At 40.2% G+C, this 22,870-nt stretch overlaps 1 protein-coding gene across 1 annotated transcript in view; it reads right to left on the bottom strand.

Moving 5' to 3' along the window:
- Positions 1 to 10,198: 10,198 nt before the first annotated feature.
- UACA (uveal autoantigen with coiled-coil domains and ankyrin repeats) overlaps positions 10,199 to 22,870 on the bottom strand; it is a 58,067-nt gene continuing 45,395 nt past the window's right edge. The window contains exons 16-19 of the mRNA XM_006776071.2: positions 19,423 to 22,161; positions 17,602 to 17,754; positions 15,292 to 15,357; positions 10,199 to 11,885 (exon numbers count right to left, since the gene is read on the bottom strand). Coding sequence (XP_006776134.1) covers positions 11,814 to 11,885; positions 15,292 to 15,357; positions 17,602 to 17,754; positions 19,423 to 22,161 — 3,030 coding nt within the window. The 3' untranslated portion in view covers positions 10,199 to 11,813. The remainder of the gene's footprint in view (positions 11,886 to 15,291; positions 15,358 to 17,601; positions 17,755 to 19,422; positions 22,162 to 22,870) is intronic.

The following is a 22,870-nucleotide window of genomic DNA, read 5'->3' as shown; positions in this document are numbered from 1 at the left end:
CACAAACTACCCCAAAACGTAGGGCCTTCAAACAACAATCATTTTATTACCCATAATTCTATGGGACAAAATTTGGGTGATTCAAGCGGGAAAAGCTCCATCCATATTGTGTTGACTCCGGTGGCCCAACTGGGACTATGGATCCAAGGTGGCTTCACTGGGGCCAGGGTGCTGGCTGTGGCTGGATGCCTCAGTTTTCCCCACACAGCCTTCCTGCAGTAGGACAGCCTGATGTGTTTACATGGCAGCTGGGTTCTGAGAACAGAAGTGGAACTTCAAGTCCTTATGGGCCTGGACTCAGAAGTCCTAGAAAGTCATTTCTACACATTCTCTGGGTGGAAGCAAGACAAGACATGAGGCCAGCTCAGATCCAAGGGGTGGAGAAATAGGCTGCACCCCTGCATGTCACTGCAAAAGGGTGTGAACACAAGGATGCGATTCATTGGGGCCACTGGGAATCAGACTCTTGGTGGACTGTAGTGAACAGGAAATTTATGAAGGAGAACAGACACCTGTGGAGAAGAAAAGAAGAAAGCATGGAGGGAGACGGTGAGCTGTGATTAGGTCCAAAGAGAGCCTGGGCCTAAGCCACAGAAGCGTTCAAGGTGAAATGCCCCGTTAGAGATGTGCTGAGGTAGGCTAAGATGTCCAGGACTTCATCCACCTGGAGGGGCTGACCCTGAAGGCTGCCTGCCCACAGCACTCCCTGAAGCTTGGAACAGGTCTCACTTAAGGGGCATCTGGGTGGTTCTCGTGATGGCCACCCATGTTTTACATGGTTGCCTCCCCCAGGAATCTAGTTTCCTCCAGAACTTCCCACCAAGAAGACCAAGCAGGATGCCCGGACCCCTCTCCCTCCTGGTGTACCTCCTCAGCATTCCCCATCTGTCCAGCCTCTCCTTTCTTGCCCGACTAGTGCAGCTCTTACCTGGATGAGCAAGACAGCCTCCTGACCAAGTATCCTCCCTTCCATCCTTTCCCTCTGAAAACCAATGCGCCCTCAGCAGCCCACCTCTTTCTAAAACAGAAACCTGCTCCTGAGATTCCTGCTTAACACCCTTCCCTGACTCCCATCATTTCATCACCAAACCTCAGCCTCTTGACATGGCTTCCCAGGCCAAGCACAGCTTTGCCCCAGCACAGGCACAGCCAGGCTTTGGCCACTTACCCCGTCACTTTCCTGCCTGATCCTTGGGAGCTTTATATGGCTCTCTTGCCTCGGGGCTGCTGCACAAGCTGTCCCATCAGCTTGTCACTCTGTCCTGTGTGTCCTTCTTTCCCTCCGTTTTCATCCCCCTCTGCTCACTCTTCAGCTAACCATGTACTCCTGGAGTCTTTCAGAGCCCCATAGCTCACCCCACATGTGTCAGGAGGCTCCCTTAAGTCCCCAGGACATCTCTGTTCCCCCCACCCCAGTGCTCTGCACACCAGTATAGGTGTCTGTCTGTCTCCCACCAGGCTGGACCCATGTCTGCTGCACCCAGTGAGCAGAGCAGCAGCATCACGCAGAGCCACATGCTCAGGACATCAGAGTGGCTCAGTCATGTGTTCTTTGGGCTACATTGCTGAGCTGACAGCTGGAGGGGCAGCAAGAGTAAGATGAAAGAGGGCTCCATCCTGAGGTCCTCAATGAGACAAGCCTCAGAGGGGGAGGGAGAGCAGCCCTGGGCCTGCCCAGCCATAGACTGGCATGTTGAGTGTCCTGCCTCAGGTGTGAGCTTGAGCACTGCCCAGGAGTGGCCTTGGCCCTTGTGGTCAGGACTGTGGGAGCCTGGAGTAACCCAGCAGGAAAGGACAGGCTATGGAAGGCACCACTTCCCTTACAAAATCCAGATTTCTCCTCCCTACTAGGCTCCTCCACATTGGCAGAGCCCTCAACATTCCTGCCATTGGATAAAATGTATGGTCTATCTTCCTTCCACCCTAGAAAAATGCTGCCACCCACAGAGCAAGAGAATTTCCCATCATTTTAAAAATTCTTTATTCTTGAAAATATTACATATGTCTCCTTTCCCCTCCATTGACCTCTCCCCGCCTGTTCCCGCCCCTCAGCACATGCCCACACTCCTACTCTCGGTGTCCATTGGTTATGCTTCTATGCATGCATACCAATTCTTTGGTTTATCTCTTACCACACCTTTCTTTCCTGCTTTCCCTCTGAGGTTGGACAGTCTGTTCGATGCTTCTATATCTCTGGATCTATTTTTGTTCATCAGTTTATGTTGTTCATTATATTCCACGAATGAGTGAGATCATGTGATACTTATCTTTCTTTGACTGACTTATTTCACTTAGCATAATTCTCTCCATCCATGCTGTTGCAAATGGTAGGAGTTCCTTCCTGTATACAGCAGCATAGTATTCCATTGTGTAGGTGTACCACTGTTTTCTAATCCACTCATCTACTCATGGGCACTTAGGCGGATTCCAAATCTTAGCTATTGTAAATTGTGCTGCTATGAACATAGGTATGCATATATCCTTTCTAATTGGTATTTCTAGTTTCTTGCGATATATTCCTAGAAGTCGGATCACTGGGTCAAATGGCAGTTCCATTTTTAGTTTTTTGAGGAAACTCCATACTGTTCAATGAGCTCTCTTTTCATTTTGTTGATGGTTTCTTTTGCTGTGCAGAAGCGTTTTATTTTGATGTAGTCCCATTTGTTTTCTCATTAGTTTCCATTGTCCCACCTATAGCAACATCATACCCAGTGGGCAAATACTAAAACCATTTCCCCTAAGAACAGAAACAAGACAGGGATGCTCACTTTCACCACTCCTGTTCGACATAGTACTGGAAGTGCTAGCCATAGCAATTAGACAAGAAGTACAAATAAAAGGCATCCAAATTGGAAAAGAAGAAGTAAAACTGTCCTTATTTGCAGATGACATGATATTGTACATAGAAAACCCTAAAGACTCCATAAAAAAACTGCTAGATTTAATAAATGAATTCAGCAATGTAGCAAGACACAAAATTAATACTCAGAAATCTATAGCACTTTTATATACCAATAATGAACTCACAATTTGTTATTACAAATTGTGTTGCTATGAACATAGAAAGAGAAAACTGGACAGGTAGTTCTCAGGAGGGAACCCAAAGGCATTCCAGGTGAATGGAATAGAAACATCAAATGGAAAACTTTGTCTTTATGTTGGCATGCTTGCAACTTTTACTAAACTGCAAATGTTTTCTATGAAATAAAAAGACTGGTAAGGCAGAGGATTCCCTAAACATAGAAAAGTGGTTCCTATGCTGGGTGGTCAAGAAAGGAATACAGCCCTGGCTGATGTTGCTCAGCAGTTAAAGTGTTGATTCATGCATCAAAGGGTCAAGGGCATGTACCGGGGTTGCAGGCTTGATCCTCGGCCCCCATCAGGGCATATGTAGGAGGCAACCAATTGATCCATGTCTCTCTCTCACATCACTATTTCTCTCTCTCTTTCTCCTCCTCCCCTCCCTTCCATTCTCACTCTCCAAAAAGTTGAGTATTAACAACAACAAAAAGATAATAGTTGACTATATAATACATTTTTTTAAAAAAAGTTTTATCAGAAATATAGCAGGAGGAATCTGAAAAGCTGGAATTGTGAAAACAGGGTGAGCATAATTCAGGCAGAAATGATGCCTCCACTTGTTGTAAATTATCTTCTTTCCCCTTAAAATATGATTTTCTCTTAAGTTTATTATTCTTCCTAAGAGTCTCTGATGATTAATACATTGAGGGTTAAACATGCTTTTTTAAAATGAAAATTCATTTGTAAAAGTTAACATTATAATTTACAACTGGTGTAAATTAATTTGGTCAACTGGTTTTTAACTCCTGCCTCAGAAAGCTATATCATTTTCTGTCTTGGAATGGAGGTGAGGGCAAGAGGGAAAACAGAAGCATAGGGCATGCCCGGATGGGGGTAGGGGTGCAAAAATGGGGGAAATGGTCAGAGCATAGGAGGTCTGAAGGGGCACAGAAACTGAATGCATAAAGAGAAAGGAAGGCAGAAACTGCCAGAGACAGACATCTACTTTAAAAATTTGTTTGAAACATCTGAAGACCAAGAGTAAGGCAAGAGGGAAAAAAAAGGAATTCTTCCTTATGGACCCAAAGGACCCAAATTGTACATACTATTACTCTGGTTCAGTGATCTTAGAGGCTACAAATTAGTCCTAAATATAAAGGTTATTTAAAAAGTGTTCCTTTCTTACCATCAAGGCCAAGAGCACTTGGGAAGATGCACGTGTCCTGGAGGGAGTGCACACTTGTGTGAGGAGTGTCTCCACTGATGTGCTGTAGCCACATGGGAGTGCGGGGGCTGGCCGGCCTCAGAACCAGGAATAACTGTGCTCTTCCTAGCAGATGCTGTGCCTCACATGAGTGATGTTCTCTTCCTTGCACTGACTGCCAGCAAGTTGATTCAAATTGAGGTCGGCTACCAAAAACTAAACAGGATATTTTGGTGTTCATGGCATGCTTTCTGCATCCCAAGCTGCTGCCTGTTTTTCCTCACCTTTTGGTATTTACCTCCTCCTTCTCCTCTCCCATATTAAGAAAAACCTGCAAGCCCCTTAAAATCCATTCTGCAACAAGGTAGGGCAAAAACACTAAATATACATATTGACATTTGCTTGGGAACCTAGAATATAAATTCAAGGCACCAGCTCCTTATTCTCATTAGATACCAGATCACAATGAAATCTTCCTCAAATTCTGTTGTCCTGGTAACTGCTCTTTACTTAGAGAATATAGAGGCCAAACTTGCCCAAAAGGGTCTGGAAGGAGCGCAAGAGCTTATTAAGAAATTCTTCCTGATGTTCATAACCACACAGCAAGCTGTGCAGGTGGCAGCACGGAGTCAGAGAGAAGCTCTCCTTCCAGTTATCCCAATTGCTGTGATGTATTTGGGCTTTGCTGATGTTAAGAGGCTATGTACCTTATAATAACAATATTGGCTGTGGCACAGCAAAAATATTGACAATAAATAGTATTTGAATAATCACAGATTGCAAATCCTCTTAAACGCTTTCAACTCTAACAGATATATTTAGACTTAGACTAACAGAAGCTGGGAGAATTTCTTAAAGGGTCAATTGGTGTGAAAGAACAGAGATGGTTTTAAAAGAGCTATATTGCTTAGGGATTAAGGCCAACTGGGACAATTCACTTTAAAAAGATAAAAAAGCCTCCAAGCCAGGAAATAGTTCCCCTTTATTTGATTGAGGCAGATGCACTTCAAACTTGAGGGCTGTGCTTGCAGTCCTGGAAGGTTCCCCCTCTTCATTTCCACAAAGCTTATAATTGTCCATTGTCCATATATGGCAACTTGAAATTCCTGTGAGACAATGTTTTTAGCGACAACAATGAGAAGAAAATTTAAGTAGCAGTCATTTTTATTTTGACTCAACAGATTTTAGCAAGAATACTCTGAATGTGAATTGGCTTCATTTTTAAATCCTGAAGAGGATTTCTGAGGTGGCCCATAAGGTGCCACTTTAGTTCAAGGCAATTTAAAAAAGCCTATAATAGCAAGAAAGAAAATCAATTGGTTGGTGAGAAGTTAGAAGTAGTTTTAGGATTTAATGAAATAAAAAAGTTACAAATTATATTAATTCCATTCCTTCCCACGTGCTCCCTGAGTGTATTTGCTTTAATACTCCTACATGAAACTCATCCTGTTTTTGGAAGTGGGAATGGGACAGGAGGTATCTACACTAATAAAAGACAAACATGCAAATTGACCATACCTTCGCTATGCCTTAAGCCATGCCCACCAGCCAATCAGACCGAGTATATGCAAATTAACCCAACCAAGATGGCGGCTGGCAGCCACGGAGCTGGAGCAAGCAGGAGGCTTGGTTGTCCCAATGATGGAGGAAGCTGAGCTTCCCGCCAGCCGTGGCCAGCTCTGAGCTCCACTCAAAGCAACAAAGTTTCAATTATAGAAGATAAATAAACCCCAGATACCTGCTTTCAGCCAGCCGTGGCCACGGAGCTGGAGCAAGCAGGAGGCTTGGGTTGCCCCTGGCGATGGAGGAAGCCAAGCTTCCCTCCAGCCCCCCCTGGCCGGCTCTGAGCTCCTCTCAAGGCTACAAAGTTTCAATTATAGAAGGTAAGTAAATCCCAGAGTCCCCACCCTTGCAACAGGCCTCTATGCTATATAATCCTATATAATAAAAGGGTAATATGCAAATTGACCCTAACAGCAGAACGACTGGGAATGATTGGTCACTGTGACACACACTGATCACCACGGGCCAGACGCTCAATGCAGGAGCTGCCTCTTGGTGGTCACTGTGCTCCCACAGGGGGAGCTCTGCTTAGCCACAAGCCAGGCTGACGGCTGCCAGCACAGTGGTGGTAGTGGGAGCCTCTCCCGCCTCCTCAGCAGCGCTAAGGATGTCTGACTGCAGCTTAGGCCTGCTCCCCGCTGGCAAGTGGACATCCCCCGAGGGCTCCTGGGATGCTAGAGGGATGTCTGACTGCCAGCTTAGGCCCTCTAAGTCAGCAGGTGGTCATCCCCGAGGGGTCCCAGACTGTGAGAGGGCACAGGCCGGGCGGAGGGACCCCCCTGGAGTGCACAAATTTTTGTGCACTGGACCTCTAGTCCTATATAATAAAAGGGTAATATGCAAATTGACCCTAACAGTGAAACTACAAGGAACAACTGGTCACTATGACCCGACTGACCACCAGGGGCAGATGCTCAATGCAGGAGCTGTCCCCTGGTAGTCAGTGTGCTCCCACAGGGGGAGCTCCGCTCAGCCACAAGCCGGGATGATAGCTGCGAATGCGGCAGCTGTGGCAGAAACCTCTCCTGCCTCCTCAGCAGCACTAATGATGTCTGTGGCTTAAGCTGTTAGTTGGACATCCCTCTAGGGCTCCCAGGCTGCCAGAGGGATGTCAGACTGCCAGCTTAGGCATGGAGCAGGCCTAAGCCAACAGGGGGACCTCCCCCGAGGGGTCCTGGACTGCGAGAGGGCACAGGCTGGGCTGAGGGACCTCCTGAGTGCACGAATTTTCATGCACTGGGCCTCTAGTGGGTAAATAATAAGCAAAGCTATTGTCATGTTTTAACTACAACTATGAAGTGTGTAATAGCACTTATTAAACAGAATGGCACAGATGTTCTCCCCACCAGTGAGTGGTTGTCCTCAGTGTGGAATTCTAGTCTGTCCTTGATCATTTGGGTATCACTAGAGAAAAGCAGACGCTTATTAGAAGTGATGCCTCCTCCTTAGGTGCCCTCCTCCATGGTCTTTAAGGACCACTGGAGAAGGCATTTTCAAACTCGAATTCTTTACAAGGTAGAGTGATCTGGGAACTATTAGAAATGTGGTTTCTCGAAATGAAATATCAACAGAGGGTTCCAGGTTACTTGGATTCCCTGCAGGTACCACTTTTAAAGCGGCCTTCACCATATTCTGCTAGCTTGTAAGAAAGCAACTTAATGATGCATAAAACTAATTATTATAAAATAAGGCTGAACCTATATGGTAGCTGTTCACAATGTGGAAAATGACACTTTTTCATGGCCTATTTTCTTTTAAAATGCATGCCCTTTCCCCACCCTTAATGCATCCTATATATATAAAATAAATACTCCTTGCAGCAGGGCCCAGGCTCGGAGGCCTTAAAACCCAATAAAAGAGTCCTGTAGTTTAATGGTCCTTAAATGCTCAACATCTTTTTTACTTAATGTGAAATCCATCTGATCTAATAGCTGTGACTGAATTATAGATATGTAATTTTTTTCTATTAAATGTTAATCTTCTGACTTGGCAGAGTAATAGAAGCTCTAAATTATTAAGAAGGCAATAACCTCTCTAAACTCTTTCCTGAATTCAGGATATTCCCAGGACTGCTATCTCAAAAAAAAAAAAAAATTGAAAACCTGTTTAAAATATAAAATAAAAATCGGGCCCATTAAGTACAATTTGATTCTAAATATCAATTATCAGGGACATATTTTTATTGATTCTCATCTATTTCACTGAATGGAATATACGTATGTACACACACACACAAAATTGTGTTTTTTTTCCATTTAGTAAATATGACACTTTTGTAACCTTCTCCCTTTGGTTGAATTCATTCATCACCAATGTTTGTTCATGCAAGCATAAATAATGAAAATGCCCTCTAGTGCATAAGAGATGCCACATGCCCAATTATGCTAAATGCCAATGTTCTCACTGCCCAGGGAGTCTCACTGGAATGGCATCTCTGCTGCAGTTTCATCTTTTTTAAACCTCTGCATTCATGCCTGTCAGCCAAAAGCCCCTATTCTAATAAAGGGGGAGTATGCTAATTGACCCTCACACAGTCACAAAAGATGGTGGTGCCCACAGGCAATAATGAGGGAAATATGCTAATTGACTGTCATGCCCTCCAAGATGGCAGTGTCCAGTCCCCTCAGCTCCCCGCGCCTGCCTCCAGAGTCTCCCAGTCCCCTCAGCACCCCCAGCCGCCCAACCTGCCAAGGCAGAGGTGGCGGGGCAATCAGGCAGGCAGAGGTAGTTAGGGGTGATCAGGCAGGCAGGCGAGCAGTTAGGAGTCAGCAGTCCCAGATTGTGAGAGGGAAGTCTGACTTCTGGTTTAGGCCTAATCCCACAGGGGTTGGGATTGGGCTTAAACCAGCAGTTGGATATCCCCCAAGGGGTCCCACATTGTGAGAAGGTGCAGGCTGGGCTGAGGAACCGCCCTCCCCACCCCCCACCCCCGCACTTATTTCGTGCACCAGGCCTCTAGTGTGCAATAAGAAACAGAAGCTATGCTAAGAAGCAGATTAATATCTACCCAGAAGAGGCTGTTTCAAATAGCCAAGGTCCAAAACATGGGAAAGAATTTCCAACAATAAATGTCAGATACAGTTTGGTCAAGGACATTGAATGAAACAAGAGCAGGGATTCCCATTTTTTCATTTTGCATTTTGTGCATGGTGTAGTTTGTACATGATATATTTTATGGTGCCATTTGTTTTTTTCCTTTCTGAAAAAAGGAAAAATTATTCAAAATATTTAGTAGCCAAGAGTAAGGTCTAGGTTCCTTTTCTCTGCCAGACATGTGCAACCACACTCTGCATGCTCATCACAGGCAACCCTCTTTCAATCCTTATTTTAGAGCCAGAAGTAGTGCCATTACTTTGATGCACAGACCATGTAAGAGGAAAAAAGATCATAAGGTTGAAGAATCCAGTGATGAGGAAAATAAAGGGGCAGTAAGAAGTCATTTTCCTCCACTGTGAAGCAGACATCAAAAGATGCTTGTAACTCCTGCCAGCTAATGCTAGGCATCAGTGTAAGCAGTCATCATGGACACCAACAGTTCATTTAAAACTCTGCCCTATTCTATATACTTTGAAACAAGTGAATAAAGAACATGGGCTCTTCAGATAGGTAAGAAGTGTGTGTCTGAGAACATGTTTAGGTCTTTGTTAGCAGACAGCTGGTAACACTGGAGGAAACAAGTGCTCATGTTCTAAAGCTGCAAGATTTTTTAAGCAGAAATAATCCCATGCATTCAGAATAACAGAACATCTTGAATTGTATAACGTTTGGTTGGGACCAAAAGGTTAAAACAAAAAACAAGCCATACGAAAGATTAAACTAGTTATAGGGCAGCACAGGTATAGCAACTGATTAGTGACTATAATATGAAAATTTAAGATGTTCATTAGATGAATATTTGATTTTATGTTAATAGTTCTTTGTAACACAGATCCTCTGTCAAAAGGAATGAGCTTTTCTGATGAATCAGGAGTGGAAAAAAAGGGCTATACAATGGAATAGTAATAAAGCTTTTACAAAGGACTGCACTCCCACAGGATTGCAGTGATTCTTTTAGAGCGCACTCACTTCTTAGACAGCAACCCAGCATCCTTCCTCCTGGCCAGAAGATCAGCCCCCATAGTCTTTCTGAACACAGGACAGCAGACACCAGCGTCACTCATTATCTTTGTTCCACTTGTTTACTATCTAAAAACTTTAGCCTTCAGTATTGTAAATGCAGTCTCTGCCCTTGATATTGAAAGGTGAATGAGAGGATGGGATGAATTCAAGGTTACTTGAAACTCCCTTTATTCTACATAGTAACTGAAGATGGATATCACCATCTGTTCTTTGGAAACCGTTGCTCTCTACACCAAATTCTCTAAGGATAGCAAATGGACTTGTTTACTTAAAAAGATGCTCAAAACATTATTTCACAGAAAACATTTTATTGATGGCTGAAGACAAAATAAAATATACATAAGGTTCCCTTCTCACCCCTAGTACGGAAAATATAGCACTAAAATGTGACTATTCAGTTAAGAACTTTCTCCACTCCAGAGCTTCAGTAGGTGACATTAATACTCATGAAACAGAACCCATGCTGTAGAACATATTAAATGTAAAAAGAACATTGCTTTTTATATTGCTTATGTAAACTGTGTATATCTACCTAAAGAATTAAGAATAAATCCAATTCTGACTTTTCACTGTTGTTTCTACACTAAGAAATATGAGGACTTCTTCTTTGGTGGGAAAAGCTATTTTGATTGTCATGTGTCCTTGTTATTATACAAAAATGGGATCAAAAGTCTGATTGAGGATGTTCAAGATTATTACTGCTAAGGCACATTTTGCAATTTAAAAAATGTTGGTGGAAATAATTTGTTCAGTTTATTTGCTAACAGTCAAATTAGTAATTTTCAATTTCAATTATAAAATTAATAAAAATAATAAAACATATAAACATATAAACTCTCTAATGAGATGTAGTTAATAAAAATGGTTGGCTACAACAGACTATTTACTATAAACATGTCCAATTTTATTATTTTCTCACTATCTATATTCTTAAAGTTTACTATATTATTGCATTTTTGTCTAAAATCTTAAAGACCTGTTTTCTAAAACCAATTCTCTCATGCTAATTTTGCAAGAAAGCTGCATTTCACATTATTAGCCTCATTAGTGCAATTTTCCTATAAATAAGTACAAACATTTGGAGGATGCATGTATAATGAGTGCTTGGTTACTATAGTAGCAAATGTCAAAGAAAATAAAAAAGTCTAAATTTTTCGACACTGAAAAATCTAGCATAGCACTTATACTTCTCTAAATACTGAAGGAAGAAAAGTCATCACAATGAAAATTAAGATACTGTTGTGGAAATTATGAGGCAATTTTATTATAAATTCCTAATATAGTCCATCCTGGACTGTTCTTAATCTAAATGTAATTCAGCACTGCAAACCAGCATGAAAGAAAATTATTTTAAAAGGCATAAAAGTTACTAGTGTAAAGAAGAAGAAAAAATTGTACCTCCAAAAGAAGTCAAAGGCAATCATTAAGTTACTTCAATAAAAAACACAACTTGGCCAGCCAAGTTATAATGCATTCCTTGAAACTGCATTAGGTCTCATGGCTCAGACCAAAGATCTGAAAGATCTTTTGATCAATTTAAAGTGACCAAATCAATTTCTCTGAGAGAAATCTTTAAACAATTTTTCAGCCTAACCCCTCTTCAACCCATTCAGATGGCTCATGTGTTATTAGGGACTCCACAGTTTAAAAGTGTGTGGCCAGTCCAAGGCAAAGTGTTATGCTGTTTGCCTAACTGTGAAATTAATATATATGGAATATAAGATTTGAATTGATACTGAAAAACTCAGTAACATATTCATCTAATTTTTTAAAACCTACTGATGGAAAAAAAAATACATTTTATTTCATTTATACTAGAACAGGAAGGCCCAGAAAGGCCATGCAATTGCAACAGAATGTTCAGCACCAGCTGGCGAAGCAGACACTGGCGGGCCAGCACCGACTACTAGCATACAAGCCCCTGCCGCATCTGTATAATCTGGAGTAAGGCCGCCTGCACATCTTCATCCATGTGACCCTTGAGACAAAGAAGAAAGAAGAGAAATATTTTATGTCATCTTCATTTACACAATAATTCTTACTAAAGACAAAGGCCAAATCCTCACTACCTTGGTTATAGCCTAAAGGATTTATTGGAAAATACATTGGAATTTTTAAAACTCAATTTAAAAGTAGTGCTCACCGCCCAGCCGGAGTGGCTCAGTTAGTTGAGTGTCATCCTGTGCACTGAAAGGGCACATACCTGGGTGGAATCACTTACAAAAGGCAGCCAACTGATGTTTCTCTCTCCCCTACACCCCTTCTCTCTCTTCCTTTTTCTCTCTAAGCATGTACTCAAGTGAAGATTGAAATAATAATAATATTTTAAAAAACCGTAGTGCTCACCAGTTGCTCTTAACATCTATTATTAGAAAACAGATGGGCACACATCTCTCCTATAACAGCTCGGATAATAAGGGACAGCATGAGTTTTAAATGAGCAAAGTAAACTACAAGGAAATTTTTATTTTTGCTCCTGTTGAGAGGTTTTTTTTTAAACGAGAGAATTAATGAAAAATCCCCAAATTTTATGTAAATAAAATCATACATATAATTTTTCAACTTGCCTTTTCACCTAGTGTCATAGAAATCTATCCTAAGTTATATGCCTAACTATTTAAAAATATATAACTAGAGGCCCGGTGCACGACGTTCGTGCACTGGGGGGTGTGGGGGTCTCTCAGCCTGACCTGCACCATCTCCAATCTGGGAGCCCTCAGGGGAGCCCTCTCCAATCCGGGAATTTCTGTCTGTCTTTGCAATCATATGAACGAATTGTCTGAGACCCCAACTCAGTTTGGTTTGTTGCTCACAGAATAATAGAGGCATTTTTTTTTTCTTTGCTTCATTGGTGGAGATTTCCTGGAAGTTTTAGGATATCTTCCCTTTAATTTTTCCTAGACACTCTGATTTTACTTATGTCTCTCACCTTTGCTTTCCCTCCATTCCCCACTGCAACAGTAACATGCTCCAGGCTCACACCATCTGCCACCAAAACTACTATTACCAGAATTCCTGGTGCTCCCCGTGACCTTGGTTTTCCCTTCCTGCTCTGTCTCCGTCCCATGGCCTCCCACTCTGCCAAGCTCTCCCTCTCTGCTCTCCGCCTGGCACCTGTGTATACAAATCAACCTGAGAAAGCTGGCAGGTTAATTTGCATACTCACTCCTGATTGGCTGATGAACGTAGCAGAGGGATGGTCAATTTACATGTTTCTCTTTTATTATATAGGATATCCAACTGCGTGGATGAATCATAATTTCTTTACCCATTCCCCCAATAATGGGCACTTAAAGGTGTTTCCAATCTTAGCAGATTCCTAGAAGACAAACTGATGGGTCAAAAAGCAAGCTCAATTTTCAATTTTGCTAAGTACTATAAAATTTTCTTCTATAGAGATTATAACAATTTACACTCCTACCAACAGGGTATAAATGCCCATTTCCCACAACACCCAGACCAATGTTACAGTCCACCATCTTAGTTAATATCTGCCAATCCCATAAGTGAAAAATGATACCTTCTTGCTATTTGCATTTTCCCCATTACTGGTGAGGTTGAGATCTTTATACACAAACATTAGCCATTCATATTTAAAAAGAAACACTTTAAACTTAAAAAGAGGGCAAGAGGGTTGAATAAATGCAAGTCAATGTGGTGAGCTTATTACAGCTCCCCCTTCTTTTTCTTTGCTGGAGAACTTGAATAGGTTTCAGCATAACGCTTCCTATTTATACAAAAAAATTTCTTTCTGAAATTTGTTTCTATAACAGCAGGATGTTTAAATTTCAAACATTATCCATAGTTGACTAAACTGAATTTCTTAGTTAACTTTATGATGCCAGACGGCAAGACTATTTCAGTTGCCAACTGCTTTTGTTATGTTTAATTAGGAGTCAGTAGAAAATAATTTCAGAAGCATACATTCAAAGTTGAAAAGTTTGTTAGTTTACAGTGTCATTTGGGAAAGCACACTCTTCCTCCGTTGGCCAATATCAGAGCTGAGTGAGTTCCTCACCCTCTCTAATTCAGACCTATACTCTTCTACTATTTCCCCTCCTAAACTTCCCATTCATGGCCACTCAACAGTGTTCTCTAATAACTGCAATATACTTCCCAATCCCGGCCTATCTTTTACCTACTCAAAAAAAAAGTAGCCCAAGATATTTTCTTTCATCATACCGATTCATTCTTTTCCGTTGGTTTCCTATTCATCTCTTATAGAACAGGCCAGCTTTTTTATATTAAGAATCTGATATCATAGTTTCTTCCTTTTGATTATTTTACCTAGTTCTTTTTTTTTTTTTTTAAAAAAAGAAGGCCTTTCTTTGAAGTTTTCTCTCAACAAGCTATGCTTTTTCTTTTAACCATGCAGCCTGACACACTTCAAATCGTAAACAATCCTCTTATATCTCACTTGCTATTCTAATACTGTCTCCTTTAGGACATCTTCCTGAAAAATCTATTCTGAGAACTTTGGAGATGCTGATCATAAGGTTTCTGCAGAACATTAAACATAACATCCTTCATATATTAAACATTTTCTTGGTGTGATTTATTTAAAAAAAAAACACCAACAACAGCTTTCTCATTACACATCTAAAGAAGGGCATTCTATTTTATTTTATTATTTTATTTTGTTGATTTTTTACAGAGAGGAAGGGAGAGGAATAGAGAGTTAGAAACATCGATGAGAGAGAAACATCCATCAGCTGCCTCCTGCACACCCCCTACTGGGGATGTGCCTGCAACCAAGGTACATGCCCTTGAGCAGAATAGAACCTGGGACCTTTCAGTCCACAGGCCCACGTTCTATCCGCTGAGCCAAACTGGTTAGGGCAAAGAAGGAAATTCTTAATCTTATACTTGACTGAGTTTAAGGCTCAATAAGTAAATATTATTGATAATCTTCTAAAAGAACCAACTTTTTCCCTTAAATTATTACAGTTCTGTGCACACCTTACTTGTCATTTTTATACTTTTATAGTGTTCTTTACATTTCAAAGAAATACTCCTAATCTACCAAGAAACAATGACATCTTTTCTACTCTCCTTTTTCAATGACAGCCATGTGTGGCTGTCAAGGCATCATCTCAGCTAGCAGTAGCATCAATGTGTGCTGCCATCATATGTTGCCAAACTGTCTATAAAATGAGTGACAAGCAGATGGAGATAACATTAAGTTTAAGATGGTGTGTTGCCATGTAGCTTTGTAAATTTCTCTGGGAGATATGCAAGCCATGATTAAAAGAAGCACAATTGTTTTTAAATAAGCATATGGGGTTCAATTACTTTAAACATGATTTTCACATAAATTTACTTGAACATGAAAAATTTATTTTCTCTAAAATAATATCCTTTCCAAAGGAGAAACCGTTCTTTACCTGTGCGGCACTAAGAAGGTGTGTCCGATAAATTGCAATTACTTCTTGGTGCTGTCTGTGGGCATCCTAGAAATGTGGGAAGAAGGGTAGAGCAGAATGTCAGCATTCATGTTTTCAAACACATGAGGCTTATGATACTGCTGTCTTTGGGCTTGAGGCTACAAAACAGCAATATTATTATAATACTCCTGATGGTTTTTGTAACAAACCACCTTGGACCGACCACATGCAAATTTCACAGCATAACAATAGTATGAATTTTTCTCATGAATGTGTGGGAATATTGATAGTGAAAGCAATTCTACTTATCCTAGGTCACATGAAATGATTTTCTTAGGTGACAACTAATGTCACAAAATAATCCAGACACTTATCAACTTACACTTGAGATGACTGCAAAAGCTTCTCATCTTGTCCCCATCTCTAAATCTGACTCCCTATCAAGCTTTGAAGGCAGAGACAGCTCTTTCCTCATATCCTTTTGGCTTAAAAATCTTGGGTGTCACCTCAGTACATACAAGAGAGAATCCAAATTCATCACCTTGGTTCTCAATAGTCTCCACAATTTGGCTGTAAAGATAGCTCCTGATACTAGCCAGGCTGATGGGCCTTGCACTGCCTGGGGCATGCCAATTGCATTCCACCTCCATGGCTGCTTCACACTATTGCCTTTGCCTGGAAGATTGTGTTTTCTTCTCAAACACCACCTACCTTACAAGTTCAGGCCAGTTAGTCCTTTCCTTTTTTAAATTAGCTCCTACCATACCAGTAATCTTTCCTTCCTGGGACTTAATTATCACTTAGAATGTGGGACTGTATTCACAATTCTATATTTGGTATTTTTGCCATGTTATTTTACTTTTGTTGGATCTATATTTTGCCTCATAACTACCCATAACTCCTCGGGACAAGAACTATATGCTTTCTTTGTCCCTGGCAGAGTTTAGCACGGTGTAATGAACATAATCTATATTATAAAAGGCCTGTGGCCCTAATGCCGTAATGACCAAAGACCAGCACGGGTGGGCAGGGCTGCGTGTGCGCGGTGAGGCCGCAAGTGGGCGGGGCTGTGTGATTTCGCACGCTGGGCTTCTAATTAATAATAAAGACTTCCAATTACTCAAGAGACTACCATATCCCTTTGATAAGATCCAAATAAGCAATTCTGACAAACTGCTATAGGCCAATAGTGTTATAAAAATGGAAACTTAAAAAAAAACACACAACTTTCTTCTATTCAAAAACAATTCATAACAAATACCTATAGAATAGGAAAATATTAGAAACGATTCACATTTGATTACGCTATGTTTTACTTAGCATTTCCATGCATATTATATTAGCTCGTTCAATTAAAAAGCAAACAAACAAGTAATCAGTTTTTAATAATCCAATTATGGATGAAGAAGCCAAGTGTTAAGGGAAATGTTTCATGTCACTTGCTTTTATTATTATATTTTAAAATATATTTTTATTGATTTCAGAGAGGAAGGAAGATGGAGAGATAGAAACATCAATGATGAGAATCATTGATTGGCTGCCTCCTATATACCCCACATTGGGGATCAAGCCTGCAACCCCGGCATGTGCCCTTGACTGGAATCGAACCCAGGACCCTTCAGTCCGCAGGCCAACACTCTATCCACTGAGCCAAATCAGCTAGGGCTCATGTCACTTGCTTTTAAATGGCAGGGCTTAGAACTGAGCTCCCATCTTCAGCTTTTAAATCCAGACATTTCCTTTAATATATTAAGGAGATATAAATATTCATGTAGGTATTTATAAGGATATAGGTACCTATATGGATATACATATCCAGATATTTTATTTTAATATATAATGATATAGAGCATAAAACCACAGGAATGTCTATCTTTGCTCATAAAGAGAAGATTATTTAAAAACTCCCTTTAATTTAGTGGACCATTACTTTAGAGAGTGTGCTGCAGTTACCAGATTTGGAGTCAGCGAATCTCAGGATTAAAGCCTAGCTGTATGACCCCAGGCATTGAGTATTTTCATCTTTGTTTCCTTAATAAGGATGTTAAATGGGGGAATAAAACTTTAAAGATTTTGATGAAGATAAAGTTTAAAGTATGTAAAATATGTAATATAGTGCCTGGCATGTTGTAGGCACTAAATAAGGTATATTATACCTCTAGTGAAAGTAACTTTTAGCAAAAAAGATTACCTTCTTGGTCTGAACACAGCCACAAATCAATCTGATTTCTAAATAAGCTTTTATAAACAGACAAGCTAACGTGACCCTGCATACAGCAGCATGAAGCCCTGCAGGCCTGGGGTACTTACAGTCAGCTGCTGCTGCAGGGACCGCACTTGGTGCTGCAGAGTGTCAATCAGCTGGCTCTGTCTCTTGCTGGGACTCCCACTCGTATAGGTGAGCTGTGAAAGGCCATTCAGTGCCTGTTTTAGTCTTTCTACATCATTAAGCAGCTCAGTTATCTTATAAAAAAAGAAAGAAGTTGTGGGAAAACATGTATTACTCATTTACAATGAACATTTTTACACAGTATATACAATATTATTTACACAGTATATACAATTATATTTCTCTCAGGAATTCCTTACAAAAGCATTACAAAATTAAGAATGAATATGGGTATATCCTAAGATTTGAGTGTAACCCCAGTCTTATTTTTAGATAACACACAAGTACCTATAAAGTTAGAGAGACTATATTCCAGGTCATTTGAAATATAGAAAGGTAGAGGAGATTCTTTCCAACAAAGTTGAAAAGTAAAAGAAAAAATAGTGGCTCATGTATATCTAACATTAACTTATGTGTCCTGTTCCTTTCAAGAACATATGGTTTCAGACTTTGTCTTGAAGAGGGAGAAAACAGGGAGGCTGTTTGAACAGTGGGAAGAGCATAGGCCTTAAGCCTTTAAATTCGATCTGATGTTCATTAGCTGTGTGAGCTCGGCTCATTTCCTTTCTTTTTCTAAACCTTAATTTCATTAACAGTGAAAGAGGGAAAATTTTTCATAGTTAAAAAAATCAAATGCTATCATAAAGATATGCCTGTTACACAGTAAATGCTCAATTAATGGCAGCAATTATAACTAGATATTAATAACTTGCTATTATAATGATATATAATTATATATACAACTACCTTCCATTAACCATTTAAAGTCTGGATCATCTGAGCAGAGGTGTCAGTACCTATATCTCTACACTGAGGAGGGCTGGGGCTGTGTCTGCTTTCACTCATTGCTGTGTCCCCAGCACTGAACATAGCACCTGGCATGCAGAAGGCATTTAACAATTATTTGTTGAGCTGATAAAACTGCACTCAGTGTCCCTGATTTCTCATCTTCATAGTAAATACTTCATGTAACTCTCAGTTCTGGAAATATTGTTGAGCACCTATCATGCAAATTATAACATGAGAATGAATGATAAGAAAAGGTAAATTAGTTTTTCTCCTAAAAACTGGTTGGCAAGATCAACCACATAATTCTGACATTGTAACATATATGTTTTAAGAGGATGGCAAAGCCAAAACAAAACATGTATTTTTGAAGAGGAAGAGTTTACTGTGGACTAGATTTGACAGGGAAGGATTTGGGAAAGAGGACAAGCCCCGACATGAGGATTAAGAAATTAACAGAATTTGACTCAGTACAAAGGAGGGCAGCACATTCTGGGCAAGGTAACCAGTCTGTAGAAAGATATGGGGACAGAATGTACAGCCAACTGGAGAGTTTGGCGTGCTGATATGGGTGAGTGCCAAGATTAAGTTTGGGGTGTTCCCTAGCATCCTTGGTTTCTTGCAGGCCAGAAACATAGCTTTTTCCCTCCCCTCTTCACCATTCTTCAAGTACCCCAAACCCACTGGATTCATTATGAGGTACGTAAACCTTGAATCTCCCCATATTTCCTCAATTCTTGGCTGTACCAGCTGAGGAAACAAAATGCTTTTCATTTTTGTGTGACTATACTATTTTTTTTCCAATTCTGAAATTTTTCGCTCATCAGTAGTCAAACAGAAAGGTAGCATTTAATGGCCACTATGCTTTTGTAAACCTGTCCGTAGGATGCTAAAATACTGCTCTGTTCTGCTCTGGGGTTTCCAATGCAAAGCCACGAAGATGGCTCAGGGCCTACCTTATTATCTTTTGCTTCAATTTGTTTAGCAGATTCCTGTATTCTTGTCTGCAACTCTGTGATTGTTGATAAGGACTTATCGCATCGCTCCTGCTGATCCTTGATTTCTTGCTCAATGCTAAAATGTAGTAATTCTTTATCACCTTTTGCAGACAGTCCCTTCTTTTTGGCATGCAAAACCTCCTCACACACTTCTTCATACTTTTTATTCAGATTGGCCAACTTTTCATTTAAGTTGGAAATCTGTGTCTCCAAATCACTTTTTGTTGCTTTATATTTAGACATATCAACTACCTCTCTTGTCTCTAATTTTTTTAATGCTTGTTTACTATTCTGAACCTCTGACTGAAGTTTGGAGATTTCTTCAGTTTTGTTTCGGTTTTCTTCTTCCTTGGCTCGCAAGGTAGCTTTTATAATTCCCACCTCTTTCTCAAATGCTTCCTTCATCTGCAAATGCTTTGCCAGGGACACAGAAGAGTTCTTTTGGTTTTCCAGCAACTGATGCAGCTTGGTCACTGTCTGCTGCTCCTCCTCATAACACCTTTGCTTATTCTTCAATTCTTCCCTTAGAGTCTCAATTGTGCCATTAAGAGATTTTTCCAGGGCCTCTGCCTGTTCCGATGGGACATACTGCTTTTGGAAAAGTGTCTGTGCTGAAAGGATGTCAGAAGTCTGTTTGGCATTTTCTTCTACTAGCTTCTCCTTCTCATTCTTTACCTCCGTGTATTTCTGTAACAGGTCTTTTAACTGTCTGTTCAGCTCTTCTGTTTTTCTGTTTAATGCTCTTTCCATTTCATGAGAATTCTCTATGAGAGCATTCTTGTCCCTTAAATCCTTCTGAAGAGTGAAAATCTCCTCCTTTAACTTGTCATTCTCTTGTTTGCACTTCTTGGTCTCTTCGTCCCTGACATTATACTTTTGTGTCTGCTCTGATAACTGTTCTTTTAGTTCTTTCTCTATTGTCTTAAATTTTTTCTCACACTCTTCAAAGCTGGCAATTGGAGCATATTTTACTTTAATGCATTCTTGTATCGTGTCAAGTTCCTTTTTCTGGGCTTCAATTTCAGCATGCAGTGTCACAATCTCTTCTTGGCCTTTCTTGTAGTTGGCCAGTATTTCTGCACTATTCTCCTGTACATTTCTCATGCTCTTACTGACAGCACTCACCTTTTCCTCATGCTCTCTTAGGCTGATGTACTCAGCTTTCATTTGGTTCTGAGTATTTTCCAGGTTTCTTCTTAATATTTCATTCTCATCTTTTATTTTCACAAGTTCTTTATTTACATGTTCAAATTTTTTCTTCACATCTAACAATTCTCTGTTAGTTTTATCTAATGTACTACTTAGTGCAGTTTTAATCTCTTCGTGGGTTTTAACTGGTACATACTGATTACTCATAGTCTTTTTCAAGTTGGTGTTTTCAGACATGAGTGAATATACTTTCTCTTGGTCTTCACCACATTTCTTATTAAGTTCAGAGAGCTGTTTTTTAAGTTCAACTATATTGGACTTCAGCGTCATCATCTCTTTTTCATGTTTCTCAGGAGGTATGAACACAGTTTCCAGGCGGTTAACATTTTTATTTAAATTGTCATTTTCCATCAGCAATTTCTCCATTTCCAACTTCTTTTCTGTGTATTTTTCTGTTACATCTAAAAGCTTTTTATTCAAATCACCAATAATTACATCATGTGACTTTTTCATTTCTTCACTTACTTTTAAAGGAATGTAATGATTTTTCATTTCAATTGTTAAGTTATGTACTTGCTGGTTGAGGAGCTTATTATCCAGATTAGCCTTTTCGATTTCCTTTTGTAAGGTCTGATTTTTGGATATTAACTCAGTGACCTTCTTTCCAAGTTCTCCTGACTTTTGTTCTAATCTGCTCTTGAGCTGCTCATGTTCCTCTGGTTTGACATGCTGAGAAATCTTAGCCTTAAAATTCTCAAGCTCTCGCTTTAACTGTTTAATTTCACTAAGAGATTTTTCATATTCTCTTTCCATATCAACTAATTTTTTTGCCTTCTCATTTACTTCATTCGATAATAAGCTCTTCATGTTTTCAAATTTTTCTTTTGGAATGGAAAGGGCCAACTTTGCTAACAATTCTTTTAACTGGCCTTCCATTTCTGTGACCCTTCTCCCTTTCTTCTCTCGCTCCATTTCACACATACTGAATTCCTTCTGAAGTCGCTTATTTTCTTCTACCAGCTTGCCTTCATCCCGCTTAAACTCTTCTACTAACATCTCATTTTGTTTGATTTGGTTTCTTAATTTTCCCACTTCTGCTGAAGCACCTTCATACTTTGCTTTCATGTCTTTCAACTGATCCTTCAGTTCCTCCATTAGTCTGTGATTCCCTGAAGCTGCTTCACTTGTAAGATGCTCTTTAAGGGCAAGAAAATGAGTCTGCATTTGTTTAACTTTCCCTTCTGACTCATACATTCTCTTCTGCACATCTTTTAATGCATCTTCTAATTGCTTTATCTGTTCATCTGAGTCCTCCTTGACCCTTTCACATTCTAATGCTAATGCTTTGCACTCAGCCACCTTGTGAGCCAGTTCATTTTGGAGCTTGAGTCGGTCCTGTTTTGCTGATTCACAGAAAGTTCTCATTGTTTCTAACTCTTTCTTTAAAATTTCGTTTTCAGAATATGAACTTTGATTTGGTAAGGACAGCTCCAGTGGTCGTAACATAGATCTGCTTTGCATATGAGCTGGCACACCTGTGGAAGTACACTGAAAAAAGAAAAACAAAAAGGTATCAATCACAAAAGCCTAAAGAAGATACTTATAAAGTACCCACATCATCAGTAGTCAAAGGGTTTCAGACTAGTATTTTGGAAAAATATAGGACTGATTTGTGAAGTAAGAAAAGAGTTCTGGGTATGATTTCCTAATACACACTTACGCAGTGACATTTTGAAAGTCTATTCACATAAGTGTACTTCTAGCAGAAGAAAGAAAACAGTTGTGGCCTCTGGAGACTATTTTCTCTTTCCCCATTCACAATACCTACCCCACACATGAATATCTATTTTTTTTATTAAATCTTTATTGTTCAGATTATTACATTTGTTCCTCTTCCCCCCCCCCCGCTATAACTCCCCTCCTCCCAGTTCCCGCCCCACCCTCTGCCCTCACTCCTCACCCACTGTCCTCATCCATAGGTGCACGATTTTTGTCCAGTCTCTTCCCGCATCTCCCACACCCCTTTCCCCCACAAGAACAGTCAGTCCATTCCCTTTCTATGTCCCTGATTCTATTATAATCACCAGTACATTCTGATCATCAGATTTCTTAACTTGATTCTTAGATTCACTTGTTGATAGATGCATATTTGTTGTTCATAATTTGTATCTTTACCTTTTTCTTCTTCCTCTTCTTAAAAAGAGAGAGAGAGATGGGGTGAGGAGGAGGAGAGGAAAAAAAGGAAAGGGGGAAGGGC

This window comes from Myotis davidii, unplaced genomic scaffold (genome assembly GCF_000327345.1).
Source record: "Myotis davidii unplaced genomic scaffold, ASM32734v1 scaffold1069, whole genome shotgun sequence".
Classification (NCBI taxonomy): Eukaryota; Metazoa; Chordata; class Mammalia; order Chiroptera; family Vespertilionidae; genus Myotis; species Myotis davidii.
This window is presented reverse-complemented; position numbering and strand designations above follow the sequence as displayed.